At 39.6% G+C, this 20,739-nt stretch overlaps 1 protein-coding gene across 4 annotated transcripts in view; it reads right to left on the reverse strand.

Annotated features, from left to right (window-relative positions):
* The window catches only part of LOC107718815 (calmodulin-binding transcription activator 1-like), a 220,160-nt gene that overhangs the window by 27,396 nt on the left and 172,025 nt on the right, over positions 1–20,739 (reverse strand). For 3 of the 4 annotated variants that reach the window (XM_016526043.1, XM_016526042.1, XM_016526041.1), the window contains exons 1-4: positions 19,946–20,089; positions 10,916–13,152; positions 10,239–10,365; positions 9,833–9,967 (exon numbers count right to left, since the gene is read on the reverse strand). In XM_016526043.1, the coding sequence (XP_016381529.1) occupies positions 9,833–9,967; positions 10,239–10,365; positions 10,916–13,152; positions 19,946–19,949 (2,503 nt within the window). In that variant the 5' untranslated portion in view covers positions 19,950–20,089. Of the gene's footprint in view, positions 1–9,832; positions 9,968–10,238; positions 10,366–10,915; positions 13,153–14,591; positions 14,733–19,945; positions 20,090–20,739 lie in introns of those variants that run through there. The other variant, XM_016526044.1, reaches the window with a different exon arrangement.

Genomic DNA, 20,739 nt, shown 5'->3' on the forward strand with positions numbered 1-20,739 from the left:
ATATTAAACTGATGCCTTGTTCTATTTATGACGTACTGACACAAAGTTAAAATGATTTGCAATGGTCGCTTTGTCGCGTCCAGTGTAGAGCTGTTGCGGCGCGACGCGACAACTGTAGTGTATAGACACAGTGAGTGAAGCCGAGAGCAAGATATGCCTCGTCATATTTTCTGCATTTAGCTTTTGAATGACCAGCACCTGCCTGGGTCTGTCGTGCGACTTCATCTATGGCTTTTCTCTTCGCTTTCACAAACCGATCCATCTCCCATTCTAAGTTACGTCCTTTACTGTTTTATTTCTTTTCTTTTTCTGCTGATGACTTGAAGCAGCGCTGCTTAGACCGATGGTTGTGTGTCATCAAAGTACTGCGAGAGCTATAAGAGGGCGCGGACGTCTCCTTATGCTTTCTCTCGCCGTACTTTAATGTCATACATCGATCTGATCTTCAAGTCGAACACACCTCTTTACTCTCGTGTGTCACGTGACCGTGTAATCGCAGCCTCTGCGATTGAAAAATCGCGTTTTTTCATATCGCGCTATTATCGCAAATTCAATTAATCATTCAGCCCTAACGTGCACACAACAAAACAAACAGCACTCCTCTTTTCCCAGGTGTTACAACGAGAACGGAGTGTTTAAAACACAGGCTGAGTTATTCTGCCCTGATTTTGAGATCTGAACCTTCTGCTGTTTAAGAAAGCTCAAGCTCTAGGAGGAAATGCGTCAGCCGACTGTTACATACATGCTACTTTGCCATTAAGGATACTAGTGATTAAATGGGTTAACATGTGCGTGACCCTTCTGGAAACACTCCAGTCCTGAAGGAAAGGATAAAGAGTGAAGCCTTTCCATGACTGACTTACGACATGGCATTGTCCTAATCACACACTGTACTAATGTCTATCACAGGCATAGAGCAGTGGGAACATGACAGTATTCTTTCTTTATCGGTGGGAAACCAAACAAGCATAATAGTACTTTTATACAACAGTTTAATAAGCAATATGTTAATACTGAAGAACTTACATTTGAGGGCTGTTACTTTGTTCCACCGATTCAAACAATGAGTGAATGATTGCATGATTCACTCAAAGAAAGTCACTTGTTTCTTCAGTGAATGATTCAATCACTCACTCATAAAGTCACTTCCTGCCACCTACTGCCAAAACCATGTAGAGTGCAGACAGAGACGCTGAAAACTCCTTACCACTAATGTACATCCCTGCATTAACTAATCCTAACGTGTACAAATGTATTTGTAGTAAAAGTAAATATTAGGAATGAAGGAATTGCTTACTAATAAATTAACATTTACTCACCATCAGGCCATCCAAGGTTTAGATGAGTTTGTTTCTTCATCACTTGCTCACCAGTGGGTCCTCTGAATGAGAGTCCAAACAGCTGATAAAATAATCCATAATAACCTACATGACTCCAGTCCATTAAATAACATATTGTGAAGCAAAAGGCTGTGTTCATAATAAACAAATCCATCATTAAAACATTAACTTCAAACCATTGCTTCCAGCTAAAAATCCTCTATCCATTATATTGCTTTCTCCAGTGAAAAAGTCATCTTATCTGAATCAGGAGAGAAATATGCATAGATCATACGCTGTTTATAAACAGTCCAAAACAGTTCTAAACAAATAAGTTGGTGGTTTTTGATGTGAGAGAACAAGAGAGGATGGACTTTTTCACCGGAGGAAGCATTATTATTAAAACACAGAACTTTTCACTTAAAACATTAACTGATGTACTGGAGTCGTGTGGATTACTTGTGGATTATTGTGTTTTTATCAGCTGTTTGGACTCTCATTCTGACAGCGGAGGCAGAGGATTCATTGATGAGCATGTGATGCTAAACTTCTTCAAATCTGTTCTGATGAAGAAACAAACTCGTCTACATCTTGTATGGCTTAAAGGTGAGTATATTTTTATGCTAAAAAATATATACATTAGGATTAGTTAATACATTAACCTGAACTAACAATCAAAAATAATTTAAGATTTATACTATACATGATATTAATGCATTAACATCTCATGATATTAATGCATTAACTAATATCACCATATAGAATCTTCTTGTAAAGTAATAACATATTTTAATTAACTAAGGCATATCAATCATGTATGCACATGGTACAAAAGTTCTGTTGCATATACTCAGTACTTTATTCTCCTTTCACCAGCTTCCCAAATCACAGCATGGTTTTGAGCAAACTTGAATTCTGTCTCTTTCAGGTTGAATTGAGCCCTCCAATTTAATATCCATACAAACCAGCAGCAAATTAAATTCAATCAGAAGCAGGCATCGCCACGAGCTAACTGCTTTACCCATCCTCCAAGACATGCCCTGGTTATATCTCCTACTTCATGTGATACTGTGTGACCCGTTTATTCATGGAATAACAAAATTCTTTATCATGCTTGGCAATAGTGCCAGACTAATGAATCATTATACATTATCTTGCTGTATTATGAATAGTCTTTTATATGCACCAGTCTACAAAAATCTCACAAAAGACTCATACTGTTATTAATGACTTTACTGTTCATGTGAGTCAGCTACATTTTGCTCAGCTCTCCCTGTCATCATTCAAACAAAGCATACAAAACAACCAGGCAATAATGCGGACTACTGTACAATGTCAAATATATTTCTATGATAAAACTAACAGTGGAAATGCTTTCTTCAGCAGTTTGAATTGGTATCAGCATATCTTCTGTCATTTTCTCAAATAGTATATTTCACCTTCAGTGACTTAACTGGCTTATCAAAAAAAAGCCTTAACTTAAACTCAAGCCTTAACAAATCAGATTTTCAATCAATTTCAGTGTACCTCTAACAGTCTAAGGGTCACTGTGCCAATCTTCCTAACTGCTGTCTGATTAACACTAATTAACCATTGTGCCCTTGAGGCACATTGTGCTAGCTAGAAGCCAATAAAGCAGAATGTACTCTGCACTGATGGGTGTAAAAATATGATCTGGATTTTGACCAATCACTGCTAGAAACAGTGGGAAAATGCATCTGCAAGGAATTTTTCATTTGAAAAATTCTTCAAATCAATCTTAAAAGCAACCCAGAGACACTTATTTTACACTTACCATGAGAGAAACTGTGCACACTAAGACAAACATCAAGTTTCTAAAGCAATGCCTATCACTATATGAATCAACATGTTTCCCAGATCTAATGAAGTAAACTGAGCAGGATCCGGCAGAGTGCAATCAGTCAAGAAAGTCTGGTGCTGCACAAGAAGCTTGGTAGTCTTAATGGATATTTAGTGCATGATTATAGCTGCAGAAACACTGTACAGAAATGACTCCTTTCCTTAACAAGACGACTATCATGACCTCAACTTTCTATGAAATACCCTGACCAGAGGTCCTCTGAAGCTCAGGTTAAGTGTTCTGGCATTTCCTGCACTACTCTAAATGAGGTTCAATTTAATAAAAGTTTCCCATCAGACAAACTGAATTAAAACTGAACAACTATGAAACAATAAATTGTATTAACATGTTTTAAAAGCAAATCAATTGTAAAGAACTGATGGTGTTTTTAAAATGGAATGAATATAAATCCCTCAATCAATCAATATCCACAAACACTTTAAATTTAGTATTTGCAATGTTCAGCAACAAAACACATGACATGACTGAAATCCACAAACTGCAAAAATTACATCTCCTGGATGAAACATGGTAGGGAATATTAATTCAGAGGCAATAAAACCATGGAAGTTGTATGGCTGTTGAGTTCATTAACCCTATTGCACTATGTTGCCTCGGGATAACAAAGCAATTTTCTACACTGTGTACTTGGTAAAGGGTGATTGATTTTTCACCCATCAAAAATATCCAAATTTGTTACACAGTAAACTTCATTTTCAAACATTTACTGCTTAAATGTGTCCTCCAGAAGCAACACTATATGACAGTGGAGTAGATACAGCTCACATGTGCATTAATGTGACACATGCAACAAATATAGAAAATATTTCAGTAGTCATGTATTTTTTTCAATTTTTATGTTATATATTATTAAAGTAGCTATCTTTTTAGTATTTATTACCAATTAAGTTAAGATTCGGTAAATATTTATCTAGGAAATAACTCTATAAGACTGTCATGCAGCAGTTAATGTCTATTACTTATCACTGATTTCATAATGCGTGCGATATAGGCTTAACTTGCGAGAAATCATCCCAACAGTATTTCCAATCAGCACATCAGTATCAACAGGTTGTTGAAGAAGACATTGTTGGAGAACTACGAGTCTAATGATTGCTAAACCATATTTTCCCGCCACAAACAATTAACACTATAGGCCTACAATTCGTTTGTCTAACTTGTGTCTTGTATTTGAATGTTTCACGAGCTCACTTGCTCGTGCCTGGTGAGTCGCTGTCCTCGGTGCTGAAAACAAGAGCGCAGATCACAGGACTGCTCTGTGTGTTACACATACATAACCACACTCCGGTCACGAGTCACGACTACAGCTAACAGACCCGCTAAATAACACTGCCGCACAAATGAGCTGTTTTTTCCTACTTTTGCAGTGTGATGCTTTGGTGCAATGAAGTGTCAGACAAGCGCATCTCTGTCATTTCCTGTTTAAGATGATCGAAATGAGAGTAAGCCGACGAGCACAATCAGCTTAGAGAACCAGCGATTTTTTTCCTCCAAATTATGAAAGGGCCATATATTAAGAATAGTAAATGAAATAGCCAAAGGTAACTATTTGCCTCAAAGCTGGAACAATCAGGTGGTCTGTTCAAGTTCTGCTCAGGTGGTCTGGTCCAGCATTTATTCACTAGCGTCTCGTACTTCATGCATGTTCAAGATCAGAGTCTTGTCTATTTTGGAAGTTGACACATTTAGTTCAGGAAACTACGAAAACAGCGCTTCAGTAGAGACTGAATTCAGTCAGAACGGACAAACTTGAGCCTCAACGGACTTATTTTTAGAAACACAATCTAGCATTTAAAGGAAAGGTAGGAGTGTAAATGAAAAACGCATCGAACGCAACACTTCTCTAGCTGAAGTAAAGCACTATGCTCACTTGGTATTCCACATATGGCAATGACAAGGGTTTAAAGTAGGCTAAGCACATGTAGCAACTTTAGAGACAAGACTACACACACACACACAGACACAGACACTAGGTTCATTTAAACAAGTCCAACCTTCTATTTCACTGTCCATCGAGATTCGCCCTGCAAAGCAAATGGCCCCTTGTCTTTAGGAAAAGCAGATGTCATTCATCGGCATCCTGACCACAATGTCCCAAATGGCCGTGTCTCACACACGCAGTTTGCCTCTATATTTACTAATACTGGGCAAAATAAATATCCTTTTTTATACTATGGGAATGTCCTAAAAGGTCTCATCAACAATAGAAGAAAGTGTAGAAGCGACGTGCAAGAGCAGAGAGAAATGTAAAGCCCGCTCACTTACTCTCTCCCCCCGCCTCTCTTTACTCCAGCACTACGGCCGGTGTTGCCAAGTCCGCTTATGATAAGCCACTTTGGCCTTGTTATTTCAATAGACTCTTTACATTAAGAGCATGTTTTGGTTGCGGTTTTTGGCCCTATTTCCAGGCAGTCCCGTGCTTTGGGATATATGAAACATTTTTTTAGTATTTTTATAAAATAATATGTATTTAATGAAAATACACTATTTTGAAGCTAACAGCAAATAAATCTCGCTTAATCTTTGTTTTATCTAATTTATATGTTTTAAATAACGCCTCTCTATCTCTAAGAATTATGAAAAACATCAGCAGCAACAAAACAAAAAGGAGCCTCTTATTTAGTTATAAGCGCATTCGCTTAATTTTATTGCGATATTTGGCAACATTGACTACTGCTCCCCCCCGCGCGTGCGCGAATCTCAGCTCGAGGAGACGCTGCGCACGTGCCGCAGGTAAACAGACGCCCTAGTTTTTCCACGATCCATGAAGACAAAGCAAAAAAAAAAAAAAACACGCAAACGCAGATATTATTAATGGGAAAGACAGCATGTGACACTGTCTTTCTATGTATAATTACTACTCCACTTTTTCCTCAGTTTTTCAATCAATTTCCCCATAAATATTTAACGTTTTCCTTTGCGTTACAGAAAATTAACCTGGGAATCAGTAGTTGTACGCAGCCAGACAAATGATTTTTGGAACGACTGTTTATTTTTCATATCTATAAATTACAGGCATTGTGATAAACCGATGTTGAAATGCTGATTAATCTATGGTAATGTACAAAGAGCGACATCAATTGACCACTGAAGAACTAGACAGTAATTTGGACACACACTTAAATCGGTGGACAATATGAACTGGCAAGAAGACAATATATTGGTCATGGTTACAGTGCACAACGACTCCAGCCTGTGGCTTCGTACCTGCAATGCTGCAGAGAGAAGCAAAACCCCGCCCCCATTCTGCATTATGACAAATCAAGGCAGGCAGCTGTGTGCCATTAGAGCATCAGAGCACACAGCTGAAAGGAAGCGATAAATGTAGTGTCAAACAGCAGACGCTGAGGTTTGTCTCGAAATCGTTTTATTTGACAGCAGTGCTCTATATAGAAACCAGGCTGTGGTTTAATGGCCAGGAGTGAGAGTCAGTGCAGAAGCAAGTGTATAAACCCCAAAATCCAGTAACTGGATTGAGTATGATTATAGTTATGGCCCTCTTCTGAGAAACAACAGTCACGTCTGCCACATCCCAGCTGTACTGCTTATATAGCCTGTGCAGTTTTTTTTTCATATACTTGTAGAAATACTCATAACATGCCTAACAAGCAAGAGACTTCCTATCTAAAACTTATTGTTTTTTATAATAGCATAATCTTACTGTATGTACTAAGTTCATTGATATTATGACCAACTTAACCTGTTAAGTAAGTGCAAATACACTTCCAAATATCATACTCAGTTGAACCACTCATTATTGCATGAGTCAGAGTAGGAGTTGGAGTGGAATAACTTACAAAATGGCTTTGTGATTTCCTTGCATACTTCGACACCCTCATTTCCAGGCAGCGCTGTGTTTCATGCTGTGCTTAAAGTCAAACCAACTGATGACTCACTCTAATTCAGTTAAGCTTATTCTTATCCACTAATCCACTAAACCTACCTTTTGCTACTTAAGTTTATAAAACAAGAGAGCTAAATGAAAATGCATTAAGAAACAGTTCTCCATAAATGTTGAAAAACCACAACAGTGTGGTATACTGTAAACAATTTAGTCATTACAGTAGTCTAAGTGTGCATACAAACGAATTCAATGTATTTTGCACTATATACATATATACATATATATATATATATGTACTGTAAAATATAATCAATATGCCACAACAATGTTTTTCTATTGTTAACTTGTCAAAATTTATTTCAATTTCATTTTTTTTGTTATGATATGATATCAACTAGACAAGATTTTTTTTTTTTTTAATTACTTGTACAGCCAATAGTGTATTAAAAAGATGTTTGTGTGTGTGTGTTTTATACACAGTTGTCTAAGGCTAGAGAGTCACAAGTGCATGGTTGGCTGTGATGTCTGTGAGATGTGAATGGACTGGTGTTGTGTTGAATGGAGACTGGGTTCTGAGAGGGGTCTCGGTCCTCTGTTGCTCCCTTTCTCCTCCTTCAGGGCTGTCTGCATTGCAGCTGTCCCTTTCCACAGGCTCCTCCACCATGCCCTACTTTACCCTGTCAATGCACACTGCAGTAACAACACTCACCCCCCCGCCTCCACAGACAAACAGCACCACACAGAGGCACTGGCTCTCTCTTCTTTACTCAGACTCATAGGAGACAGAGCACTTAGCCTGTCCTTATAACACGCACACACACCTCCCAGATTAAATACCCACAGAAATCAGCCGTTTAATAGATATGTGCAGTGATATACAGTAAGTGTATCTCTTGGTGTGAGCGCACGTGTCCCTTTTACTGTAATGCGTGATTTTTTTGTATTGGTTTGGCTTAGTCTTCTGCTCTCAAAACATCAGGCTTGTTAAACACATGCTGCATCTGAACGCTGGCTGCCACTCCTCGCTGCCCAAATCATTCATTGGGATTGTTTGTCTTGGCTAAACATCCTATCACCTGATTGGAGCAAGCAGATTAGAGCTTCGGACGTCAAATTGGCAGGCGTGTCATTTTGCCCATATGCTCCAATATTTTCATAAGCTCTTTGATGCCACAGCCTCAGTTTGAGGCAGCCTGGGTTGTGCTGAAGCATGTGTATGGGAATGTATTTGGTTTGCCAGGCTTTAAAGAGGGCAAATCCCCCACAGTGATGGTATGATTAGACGTAAACCCTTGCATTTATGTTAACACTAACAGATTAGGACAGCAAAAGGACACTTTGTAAAGTTCACCAATATGTGTGCAAAGCAAGTTGAAACAGTACAGTGTAAATGTTTAATAGTGGATCTGAGTCACGTCTTTCTTCTTGTCCCATCTTCTCACAGACTGCTTCCAATGGTTAACATGGTAACACTTTAAGTTAACATGAAAGTATTAGGAATGAACATGAATCTGTATTGTTTTAGTATTATTTATACACTATTATAGTATTTATTAATATTTTAATTTAGCTTTTATTTTTTTTATTTTACTTTATTTTACTTTTAGTAATTTTGTTATTATGTGCATTTGCAATTTCTATTTAGCCTTATTTTTTATTTCAGTTTTAGTTTTAATAATTTTAGTACTTCATCTTACAGCTCTGGTCACAAGTTAACATATCCCTTGCAGAATATACAATGTGTTAATAATGTTAAGGGATGATGAAATTTGCATGTTATTTTATATTTAGTACCGTCCTGAATAAGCTATTTCACATAACAGATATTTACATAAACTCCACAAGACAAAATAATAACTACATTTATAAAAAATGACCCCGTTCAAAAGTTTGAACCTTAATACTGTGTTACAATGAACAAGAGTATACTTTTAAATGAAATAAATAAACGTTCGTGATACCTAGTTCTTTGGCTAATTTAACAATTAACAACCTTATTGCAAGATTAATGTTGATAACATCGTATAGAATAAAATTATGCATTTTTGTTCAAAAACCACGCCAAAACCTTCATATAAATACAGAGATACAAAGTCAAGCCAGATGTAAAGGAGCGATCAGTTTGTCTTATGTCACGAAAAGCTCGTACTATTTCCAGACTGCCTTTCCCCTTGACCCTAAAGTATTAACCACCTTTATAAATTACTGCCTCCATCTCTCCTTTGTGCTTGCCATGCCTCTGTTAGATTAAAGCACAAAGGGCGAAAAAGCATCAAAACCTCTTCCTGTTGTTCTTAAAGCCCTTAAACAAATTCTACATGATTACAGGGTGGTCTGCCCTCCCTTTAGCTCTGAATAACACACTTTACCTTTGGTTGTTGACCTCAAATACACATTCAGCACTGGTGATGACTGCTCAGATTTCAACAGAACTCTGCTTTCTTTGCTAAACATGCCCTCTATCCCCATCTAGAGGTCAACTGAAAAGAAAACCTTACACAGTTTAAACTGCATCTTACCCTTCCTCAATCCAAATTTGTTATTAACACACTCTCTCTCTCTCTGTCTTCATGACATACTCTTTATCTTGATCAGATGTGCTTTTAATTTGTTAATACTGAATGTGGGATAATTAGAAAAGCCTTGGGGCAAGGTACCATTATATAATCACCTACTTCAAGTAGCTCAATAATCAGGGGTCACATAATGGGTTCCAGTTTTAGTAAAGTGATATAAAGTGTTTTTTTTCTCCCACAAATGCAGAATTAGACAGAGAGGAAGACTTACCATCAAGTGACAGCCAGTCGTGCTGGGATGAAGGTAGGGAGGGCAGTGCACGGGCTTTATACTCAAACACAACCGAGTTAGAGATGATTTGATTACTGACAGCCACCTGCAGAGTCACCAAGCCTGTGTCATGGGCTGCAGACACACACAACCCCGTAATTAGAGAGATCAGAGGAAAACACACTGACACCTATGAGAGTTCATGCAGTTCTTCTGCTTATCAGGGGTGATGTCTGTCTGAGGGCTTACAGAAATTCATTACAAATTACAAATATTAACTTTTTAATGTTTATTTGAAGTATTAAACACATTGTTCATTTTATAATCACATTAAAATTAATATGTACTTCTTAAAGGAGATATATTATTTAATCAGTCACTTCTGTATGTATTAATGTGAAATTACCGGGACAGTAGCAACGTAAAACTCCGGGCTGAATAAGGGAGGCAGGGACAGAGATCTGATCAAACAGACAGGTGTAGCTGCTGCTGTCTTCTTGCCATGCCCCGGTGATTAAAACCTTCACACCACCCTGAAATATGGAGGGAAAAAAATCCTCACATATGTATACCCAAAATATTTCCCTCAGCAGGACAAGTTTATCACATCATAATTGTTAAAATATTTTGATTTAAATTAAGGTAGCTTTTGAAAGGAGAATAAAACACACATGCTATAATGCCATCTTGTGGGAGACAATATGAATTAACATCAATGTTGAAAATGTGTTTTAAATGTGTTTCCAAGGGTATTCTGCCATCTCGTGGTGTAATCATGCAACAGCCCTGGAGATGTTTGGATATCAAACATGGGATACATAAATTAAGATATTTAAAAATATTTAAAAATAAATAAAAATGTGTGAATAATAATAATAATTATTATTATTAACATTTAATAATGTCACAACATTTAATAAAGACATTTAAAACTATTTTAAATAATAATAATCTTCTTTGAGTAATATATCATCTGAATATCATCATATATCATCTGAATAGCATCTTTGAGTATATAATTATAATGGAGGAAAAACTGGTACAGCATGTACAATGTACAGCATTTCATTCAAACAGACATACCTCTGGGTAGGACCACTCTGGAGAGTAGTCTGTGACCATGAAAAGTCGCCCAGTGGCCTGCAACATTCCCAGCGTGCCCTGGGCCACTGCTGCTGACACTACTTCAGCGACATGCATGTAGGCCAGTGAGCCTGTCTCTCCTGACCCTCCCCCAGCACCAGCACCTCCACCTAAAGATTGGGGGCTGCAGCACGACTGGAGGCAAAGCTCTGAGGGGCTGTATCCTGCTGCCCTGTTGGTTGCATCCTCTTGACCTTGCTGTTGGTTCCCACCAGAGGTGGCCGTTCCTTCCGACCCAGGCGGGGCCACCAACTGGTGGGTATATAATGTCCCTGCAGCCCCTATTGCTGTGGCTCCGCTGTCCACTGAGATAAAGTCGTTGATGAGGTCAGAAAACTGGTTTCCAAAAGAGATGTCAAAATGATCCAAGCTGATTTCCATGCCCGTGCCTCCTCTGCCATTGGCTCCAGCCCCACTAAGCCCGTGGTGAGTGTTGTAGAGCCCCTGAACCAAATTAGCTCCCTGAAGCAGTGGCTGGAGTTGCTGTTGCGAGCCGTTGTTGGGCCCACTTGTGGTGTTTCCATTCCTCAAAGCCACAGCCTCAGCTCCCACTCCATTCTCAGACCTCTGCTGCATGAAGTGATCTGCTCTTCCGTTCTCTCCACTTCCTCCTGCACAGGCTTGTAGATGATCCCCAGACTTTAGTAAACCATCTGTCCCATTTTCTGTGGCTCCAGCCTGACCGGACCCAACATTGCGGTTCTGATCCATGCCGACCACTTCCTCGTGCTCTGGACCAAGGCCTGGGAAACCTCCTTGGTACTGAAGGAGTTGCAGCGAGCCACCCTGTCCTTGTCCCTCGGTGGGTGAGCCTCCATTGCAGTGGGGTCTGTGCTGGCCCTGGTGGGTGTGATGGTGGTGGAGGTGGCCATTACTGCCAGGTGATTCTGTCTTTACAACCTGCAGACCCATGTAGGCCCCATCAGGGGCGTTATGTTCCAGTAGGTGGCCCTTCTGGCTAGAGCACTGCCGGCCTTGCTGGTTCTGGGATGTCTGTGGTGATTCTTGAAGAAAAAAGCTTGGAGATTGGTTCTGGTGAGCTAGGTTGTTCATTGCTTGGGTATAACCTACTGCCGTGGCATCGGCGGAGTAGTCATGCTTCTCATCGATAGCACTGAAATCCATCTGCTCCAGGGTGGTGCTTGGACTCAGGCCCCCTCCAGAGGGAAGCAGAGAGGAAGCAGGGGTCAAGGTGAGTGAGTTCTGGGCGCCAGAGCCGCTGGAAACACTACAGCTTACAACTGCTCCCACTTGGTAGCTCCCTTCTTTGGCCAGCTGTTGCTCGAAGGAGGTGTCCTCGGTCTTGATGTTCTTCACCAGTGCAGAACTGAAGCCGTAGTTTGAATCGGATATAGGTGGCGAGCGTTGCAAACCGTTGGTGCTAGCTGTTGAGGAGGATGAGGCACTGGATGTGCCATTCTCCTGCTTTATTCCACTTCCCCCATATGTCTGGCCCTGCTTCGGGTTGTTCAGGAAGCAGTCGGGGTCGAAGTTCATAGTGGTTTCTGGGATTTTGATGCTGCTGGAGTCTAGGCTGCTGGAGAGGACAAGCTCCTCAGAGACGCCGGAGGCAGAGAGCATGGACAGCCCGTCTGCTCCGGGACCACCTGTATCTGCACTCCCACTTCCTGGAAAGGCAAACTTGTGGCTGTCAGAGGTGACTGCTAAGACCAGGCTGTGAGAGGTTGCATCAGGGCCCATAATATGGGTATTGGGGCCTCCAGTGGGGGACATGCTGTAGACGGGATCCCCAGTCACCTCAGACATGAAAACACTCTGGGATAGGCTGCTCATAACAGAGGCAACATGACCCATGCCTGTGACTGCTGGGCTGTCAGTCATGTCGGGGTCAGAATTCAGCCCGCTGCTGATGGACACAGGGGAATTCTGGGTGGTGTCTGGCACTTCCACCTGATTGGTAGAGGAGACCTCAGTGCTGTTCTGGTGCAGCAGCACAGGTTTGTGTACCTTGCCATTGCGTTTTTCACGTACACTCCCTCCTCCTGTTCCTCCGCTGTTTTTGCTGCTCTGGCTGTGTTCTGTCTTACCCTCGGACACATCATTATTCTGGAGCTCAGAGTGGGTGCTGCTGTAACCACCTGAACGAGGGTCCACTTTGGGCGAGATAATGCGGTGTTTGGCGCTGTTACACTTATGATGCACACTGCTCCCAGCACCTGCAGAGAAAAAACAAAACAGCAAGTCATTTTCCAAACTAAAATTATTATTATTATTAATAATAATAATATAAAAAAACAAACAATGTGTTATTATTATTAACATTATTATTATCAATATCCAAACTATTGTATTAGAATAATTCGTATCTCAGAATCAGAAACATCTTTATTGCCAAGTACTGAGGGTATACATGTACAAGGAATTTGTCTTGATGTATAGGTGCTTAACAAAGACAATAAAATACAACAACAACAATAATAATAATAATAATATAAACATTGTAAGGTGGGATAGCTAAAGGGAGAGAAAAGCAGAAAATTATACGAAATATATTAGCTGTACATTTATGCAGAATATGTAAATTTGGAAATCTGACACTTTAATGGCATTTTCCTCTTTAAAATTAACATTATTCCAATTATCAACAGAATCACTTGTATCATTATCAATATTTTTCATTATCATTATTATAATTGTATACACAGTGCAAATGTGGATTTTATATTGTAATAATCATCATAATACAAATTATATTTGTATTCAGAATAATTCATTCATTCAGAATGATTAATATTCCTGACTCCTTAATGACCTTAATATTAGTATTATCAATATCTACATTCTTATTCATAGTATTTAAATTAACACAATCAGCGATATCCCTCCCCCTTTTCCCTATTATTTATTTCATTGAAACTACATTTGAATAATACAAAACACATCATAATAACTTCACTACTGTTTTATATATGACATCACTATAAGAGTCTCTGTTTGCTTTGTACATCAGAAGAAGAGTGTTTCAAAGAATAAGCCACATAATGTCTTTGAAATGGAATAAAATGCTTTGAGATTAATTTAAATCTTTATGGAGACCATCAATCATCAATATTAACTGTTTCATGAGAAGCCAACAAATAGCTTTCCCGTTTTGTTAATAAATGGCTGGTATGTCGCATTAGTCATTTTACTGCATACTTGGCAATTGAATTTTATATGAACATACAACAAATGGCAATCCATCTAGCCCACAATCATTTGTTTTAAACACGCAATTCAATTTGCTTCAGAGTAACGGCACCCTATAGAAGCAACACCATGGGATTGTAAAGTGCTGTGCTGCATATTTGTGATGAAGTATAAGGTGAAAATTCATTTGTTGTATACTTGAGTAAAAAAAGATTGACTGCACAGATATGCAGGAACATTACGCCCCCCAGTGGTGTCATTGCAACAGAGAGCTCAATAAATCAGCACATCTATGAAATGTTCAGCCTGGACGCTACTCTAACTAGGCATTCAGCCTGCTCTACACTCACCTCATCTTTTACAGTTCTTGCAGGCATATTTAAAGCACTACCTGCTCCCTCTGTCTCTACCGGTTTCTTTTTGACTGCCTCTATCCCACACCCCAGCCCTCCTGTCTGTCCCTTACCGAGAGTGCCAGTGCAGAGGCAGTTGTGAGTCCGGGGAGGAGGCTTGGTCTGGTGGCTGTCCAGTATCTGCTGCACCAGCTGCTCCACAGAGAAGCCAGAGCTGCTGTTCCCATTGCTGCAAGTCCACTTGATGCCATGAACTGCCGAGGGAGAGAGGAGACACAGTCGTCAGCCCACCAGCCGAGCCTTCCAGCCCTCCCCCACCCCGCCTGTGCACTACATCCCTGACCTTACCTCAGAGCCAGACTCCATATCAAAACCACTTTGTCCAGAAAAAGAGTACAATGAGAAAAAGAGTAATTCTTTTTTGTCTACTTTCTGACCTCGGACGGGAACATGGAAAGTTCAAGAACAGATTTGGGCCTGTTAAGAGTGAATTTTCAGCTGACGTGGGAGGAAAAAAACATCTTCCTCGTCTCACTTCAGCTGAAGTAAAAGCCCCTGCCCTTTGACAAGGTGCTTTTTGCAGTTTGCGCCCTCTGTTGCCATCACCGTTTCAAAGCTCAGCCTCTCTCCTCTGAGAAAAAGAACAATAACAACAACTGAAACGGTAAAATGGCAAAAGGAAAAAGAAATGCAACAAAGGAAATGTGCTGATCTCTGGAGAGGAACGGTATTTAGAATATCAAACAGCATCGAGATACCTTAATACAGCTTGTGCACGCTTTGCTACTTCTATGAGCATAACAAGCTGAGGTGAGATTGCATGTGAAAGCGAGGGGAGGAAAAGGGAGGCGAAGGGAGAAACAGACACAGAGACAAAAATAGATAAAAGAGACAAAAGCGTTTGGCTTGAACTCGCAAACAGTGCTGCGTCACCAGCCAGAGCAGGCACAACAGTTGTCACATACACAGCAGGTTTCTCTGCTCTGCTGAGCTCTGCCATTCCGCGTTTGGCCAGAGAATCGCAGCGGCGTTCCATAAGCCATTACACCAGCATGACCATGCTTGAACAGACAAATCAATCTCACAGCATGAGCCTGAACCAGAGTCGCAGCACAAGGCAGGTCATGTAATGAAAGGGCAAGCTGGTTTGGTGGATACGGCGTGACATCGGCGGGAGGCGTCGGCCGCGAGGATCTGAAGAAGAATCCTCTGATTTAGACTCGCAGGGATTCTCCCACACTTCAGTCCACAGTGGCCTGCCGTTACTAGTGCAGTTCTTCAAACTACCTTTGCCCATCTGGCAATGTTCCTTTTGTCTGCACCACAACACACACAGACGCAGTTTTTCTGAATGTTGTTGGGGAATGAAATTCATGTCTTTCCTTAGTGCAGCAGCGCCTAAACTGGGGTGCAAGCAGCCCCGGGGGAGCGTAGAGTATCCTCCGGGGTGCGCAAGAAAATATTTGGGTAGTTGACATGGAATTTCATGTCGTTTTATTCATCTAAAAGTATTTTAAAACAAAACTAAACAAAGAAAAATTCAATTGTTAAAGGAAATTGTTATTAGTAAATATTTATATAAAATTATATTAATATTAATATAAATGTTTATATAAAAATATAACATTACAAAATATTTTAAATTTTTTTAGAATTCTAATAGTCTTACAAAAATAGATAAATGCCACATGCTGCTATAGCTTGCAAATCATATTTTACTGCAATGTTTCAGTGAAACGTATACAAAAATATTTTAATAAAATAGTTTTCATAATAATAAAATTGATTTATCTCACCACATGGTCATTTAAATCTAAGTAATTAAGATTCAAATAAAATATCAGAGGTAAGTTGGCTAATTAAGTTGATTATCTGAACGTGCTCCACCTGTGCTGAATCAGTTGATCATCTGAACGTGCTCCTCCCGAACTTTGTTAATAAACATCATATAAAAGAGACTTCTTTTGTGCATTTAATTTTTTAACAACATTTAATTAATATTACATTTATACTTAATTATATTTAAATGTACAATTACATTTGTGTATATATTATACATTTTAGGGCTTTGGAAGACTCTGAAACTCCTGGATTAAATGCTGCTAACAAATCAAACCAAAACACTCTCTCCGCCAGCCACATCCATATCCACAATCTCAAAACACCTCATAACCACACCCATCAACTTGTATCTTTATCTCCAGGAAACATAAATTACATCAGATATCTCGCACCGTGCTGTGTGTGTATGTTTATAACCGCTGTCTGATCATCTGCTCACACAGCAGTGAGGGGGCTTCAGGCATGGCTGGTCCCTGGTCTCTTAAATTATATCATCGGAGAGGAATGAATCAGGCCGACGTATTCTTCTCTCCAGCTGTAGTGTGACTAAGCAACTATTGCTTTCCATGACCTGCCAGTTGATCTCTGCTGCACACACCTACTTCAACATTAAACCACATTTGTAATCTATTTTACTAGGTAAAATAATCTATTTCTAAGTGATAATAGATATTCAATAACAACAAAAAATCTAGAGCCTTGATCTTATTTGACAAGAATTTATTAGATTGTGAAAAGTGTTCTCTATATGACAGTGGTTGAACTAAATAAAATAACTAAAGAGTTCTTGGTGAAAAAATATAATTATTTACCTTTAAGTACAATAGCGAGATATTGTCAGAAATATAAAAAAATTTAAGGATTTTATTAAATGTCTCTTGTAATGCAATGATGTAGACTTCTAGATAACAGGAGAGCTTAAAGTTTTGATGATGAATTAAAAGACATCTCAGTAGCTTTGTAAAGAAATTCGAAAACACCCTGCATAATTGTCACAAATCCGAACCATGAATTTCCATCCATTTGCCAACAGAGGTCGCCCTTCCATGATATTGACTCTCGCACCACACAGACTGTTACACATCACCCTGGACTACATTTCCGCCTTAACGAGCCTGTTTAAGTTTTCATAGTTTTCTTAGTCTAGTCTTAGTCTTGCCTTGTCTGTTTTCCTGGTCTCTGATTCACGCCACGTATCTTGGATTAACCCTTTGCTTGCTGTTTCTGACTCTGTTTGCCCCTGCCTGGACCTTTGCCTTCTACCTGGATTTATCTCTTGCCTTGCCTTCGATATACCTGTTTGCCATTGTCTGACCCATGCCTGTTAAAACCACGTCTCTTAATAAAAGCTTGCATATGGATCCGCATGTCTCTCGTCTCATAACAATAATAGAGCTTGAAGGCAAAAATAACTAATCTATATTTCACACTGCAATGACGAAACGCTTATTTCGTGCAAAGCAGGTGATGACACAACCTCAACACCGATGCATTTCTAAGATATCTGATGCAAATGCATTAAAAATGTTTAAAGCGGAGAGGGTTAGAGAACAACAGTTACAGAAGTCTTTCTCTGAGGACTGTCAGTCGAGGAATGCTCCGATCCTTACGCATTCAATCCCAACTGAACACCTCATCCCGCTAATGAATGCAAGCTGTTTGTGTATGATATGGGTCACTCAAGGGAACACATTGGGTTTGTAGAGCTGATGTATAATGCATCCATGAATTATGCATGGATGGTTTACAATGAATCGCTGACTATCAACAGGCTGCATGTCTGCAGTGCCACCACTAGGTGGTACTGTTGCTCTTCAGATGAGCTCACATCACGGATGGTTGTTTGAAGATTATGAGGGTGAATCTTGTGGCCCTATTAGCCTAGTGTCAGTGAACCGGGCCCGACTGGTGGAAGACATCTTGCACCTTTGCCACTGTCCACACTTGCATGCATTACGGCAAATGGTTTCAATGTAGATCAGGCATGGAGTGTAATGAACACATTAGTTTACTGTACGTGTCTTAAAGTCAATGTAACAGGGAGCTCTTAAGTGATTGCCACGAGAGCTCTTAAGGGGATCGTAACACACGGCAGCGATTACAATGTCAGCTGAGCTCGTCTATATTCTCTTCGCTGACGTCCCGTGTCTAAAAGTGCTGACGTGAGGGATCCGACTTCATATATTCATTACCTTGTCCTAGTTCAAATGATCAATGGCAGGCATCACATACAGAGATGTGTCCTCATAAGACTCAGGGTAAACATGATTATATGCATGCCGTCGTCCCCTTTTTTACATCCTCATTAGACAGGTTTCCTTTGGTCAATTCTGTGACCTAGACCTGTCGTAGATGAAAACAAACACAGTGTAAGCATAAAGCATGGGTAAAGCAGTGCTGGATGTATGAAGGGATTTCTGGCGAGTCAGACACTCTTCCGCCCACTCACTGGCATCAATCAATGCATCACTGCTCTCCTCCACTGACTGACTGGAAACCAACGTGCTTAATCACTCAGTGGACAGTGAGACGCAGACAAGAGGCTCCACTGACCCTGGGACACCCGGGCACCTTGGAGTGGGCATGCACAGGCGGTGAGGTAATAATCATGGAGATTCCTGCTATGAACAAGAGCACAAGGTGCAGCAGGTAAGACGGGGCCAAGAGCAGGCTGAGCTGGGAGAGACTAACTTCTCATGAAACATCACATGCACAGGTCTTGCGTAAATACAGAAATCACAGAAGACAATGTCAAGTATCATTGTCTAAGCATCTAAAGGCTAGATCACACTGCCTTAACCATCACCAACAGCTGTAGTGTTTTGTTGGATCAGTATTGCAATCCTGTTGGTGTTTGTTGGGAAAGTGTGAACCATGGAGACCCGTTTTCTCACAAAGGTCTTTTCTAGACTGAAAAACATTTTCTTAATAAGTATCTTTGTTCTGTTTGGAAGAACCAATATATAAAATGAAATAAATTACCTGAGATGCAAAGTTGCTATATTTAATATTATTCTTTATCTTGTAAATTGTAATCAAGATATGTAACACATTACAAATTTGGATAGGTAATATGGAGATATGAAGTGCATTTTTATTTTTTTTTATCATAAAACGCACTAAATGTATTACATATATATATATATATATATATATATATATATAACCTTATACTGCGTTAGGCTATACACACACACACACACACACACACACATTCAAAGGGTGAGTAAATTTTTTTTACATAAATACTTTTCACCAAGGATGCATTAAATTAATCAAAAATGACAGTAAAGACTTTTACATTATTAAAAAAAAATCAAATTCAAATAAATGCTGTTGATTTAATTTTTCTATTCAGCAAAGAATCCCGGAAAAATGTATCATGGTTTTCACAAAAAATATTAAGGAGCACAGTTGCTTTTAACAAAAACATATTAAGCAAAAACATCAAATGAGAAAAGAGTTTTACATATTACTGTTTTTAATGAATTTTTTTGATAAAATGACAAAAACATTGAAAAATCATACCAAACCCAAACCTTTGAATGGTAGCATATTTTTTTAAACACTGTTTTTGTGTTTGTCACAGATTTTGCATTCAGTTGGAATGTGATCGGACACTCACACATGGGTTTCAGCTGGCCAATGAGTTCCTCCTTCGTCCATTTGGCCCATTCTTTCTTGTCTGTATTGATGGAGCACAGGATGGGCCCACATGGCTTCCCACAATCCTCGATAGCTGGCACATTCAGGTAGTGGACCAGCACAATGTCTGGGTTCTGGGAAAAGGATAGGACCAAGAGAGAGAAAGTGGGGGGAAAAAAAAGAAGATGTGGTGTGATGAGTAGAAAGATCTGACTGAAGCAGCAGTAGTACCCTGGAAACACAGATGATGGAGCAACAACACATACATATACATCAAAATAATGTGTTAATACATGTTTAGCGCTATCTAGCATATTTGGCAGCTAGCCAGCACACTTTAGCACATTAGTGGAGTGACATTGACACAGGATAAAATTAAGTGAAATATGTCATTCGCTGCCTGTTCTTCTCCATCATTCAAGGAATTATTGCTAGAAAACACACAAATGTCTCTTCTGAATAAAATAGCTTAGAGTCTGCTTTCCACAGGCAGTACTAGCACAACATTAATTGCACAGGCAAATATCGCTGAGTCTTGTGAATAAAGTGTAATCTATAATAAGCTTAGTTTACATAGAAAAGAGGCGTGTTTGTGCTGAAAAGAATGACAATGATTTAATTTAAATACACACGGCGGTGCCTGGTTAAGCCAAAAGCGGTGAATAAAACTGTTTGTGCGCAAAAGTGCTGCAACTGTTTACTGATAGTATGTAGTGCCAAAGTTATTCACAGAGAGGATAAAACCAAGGACAGAACAGGGATCTTCATGTGAAC

Source organism: Sinocyclocheilus rhinocerous, unplaced genomic scaffold (assembly GCF_001515625.1).
Source record: "Sinocyclocheilus rhinocerous isolate Xijiao unplaced genomic scaffold, SAMN03320098_v1.1 scaffold2017, whole genome shotgun sequence".
NCBI lineage: Eukaryota > Metazoa > Chordata > Actinopteri > Cypriniformes > Cyprinidae > Sinocyclocheilus > Sinocyclocheilus rhinocerous.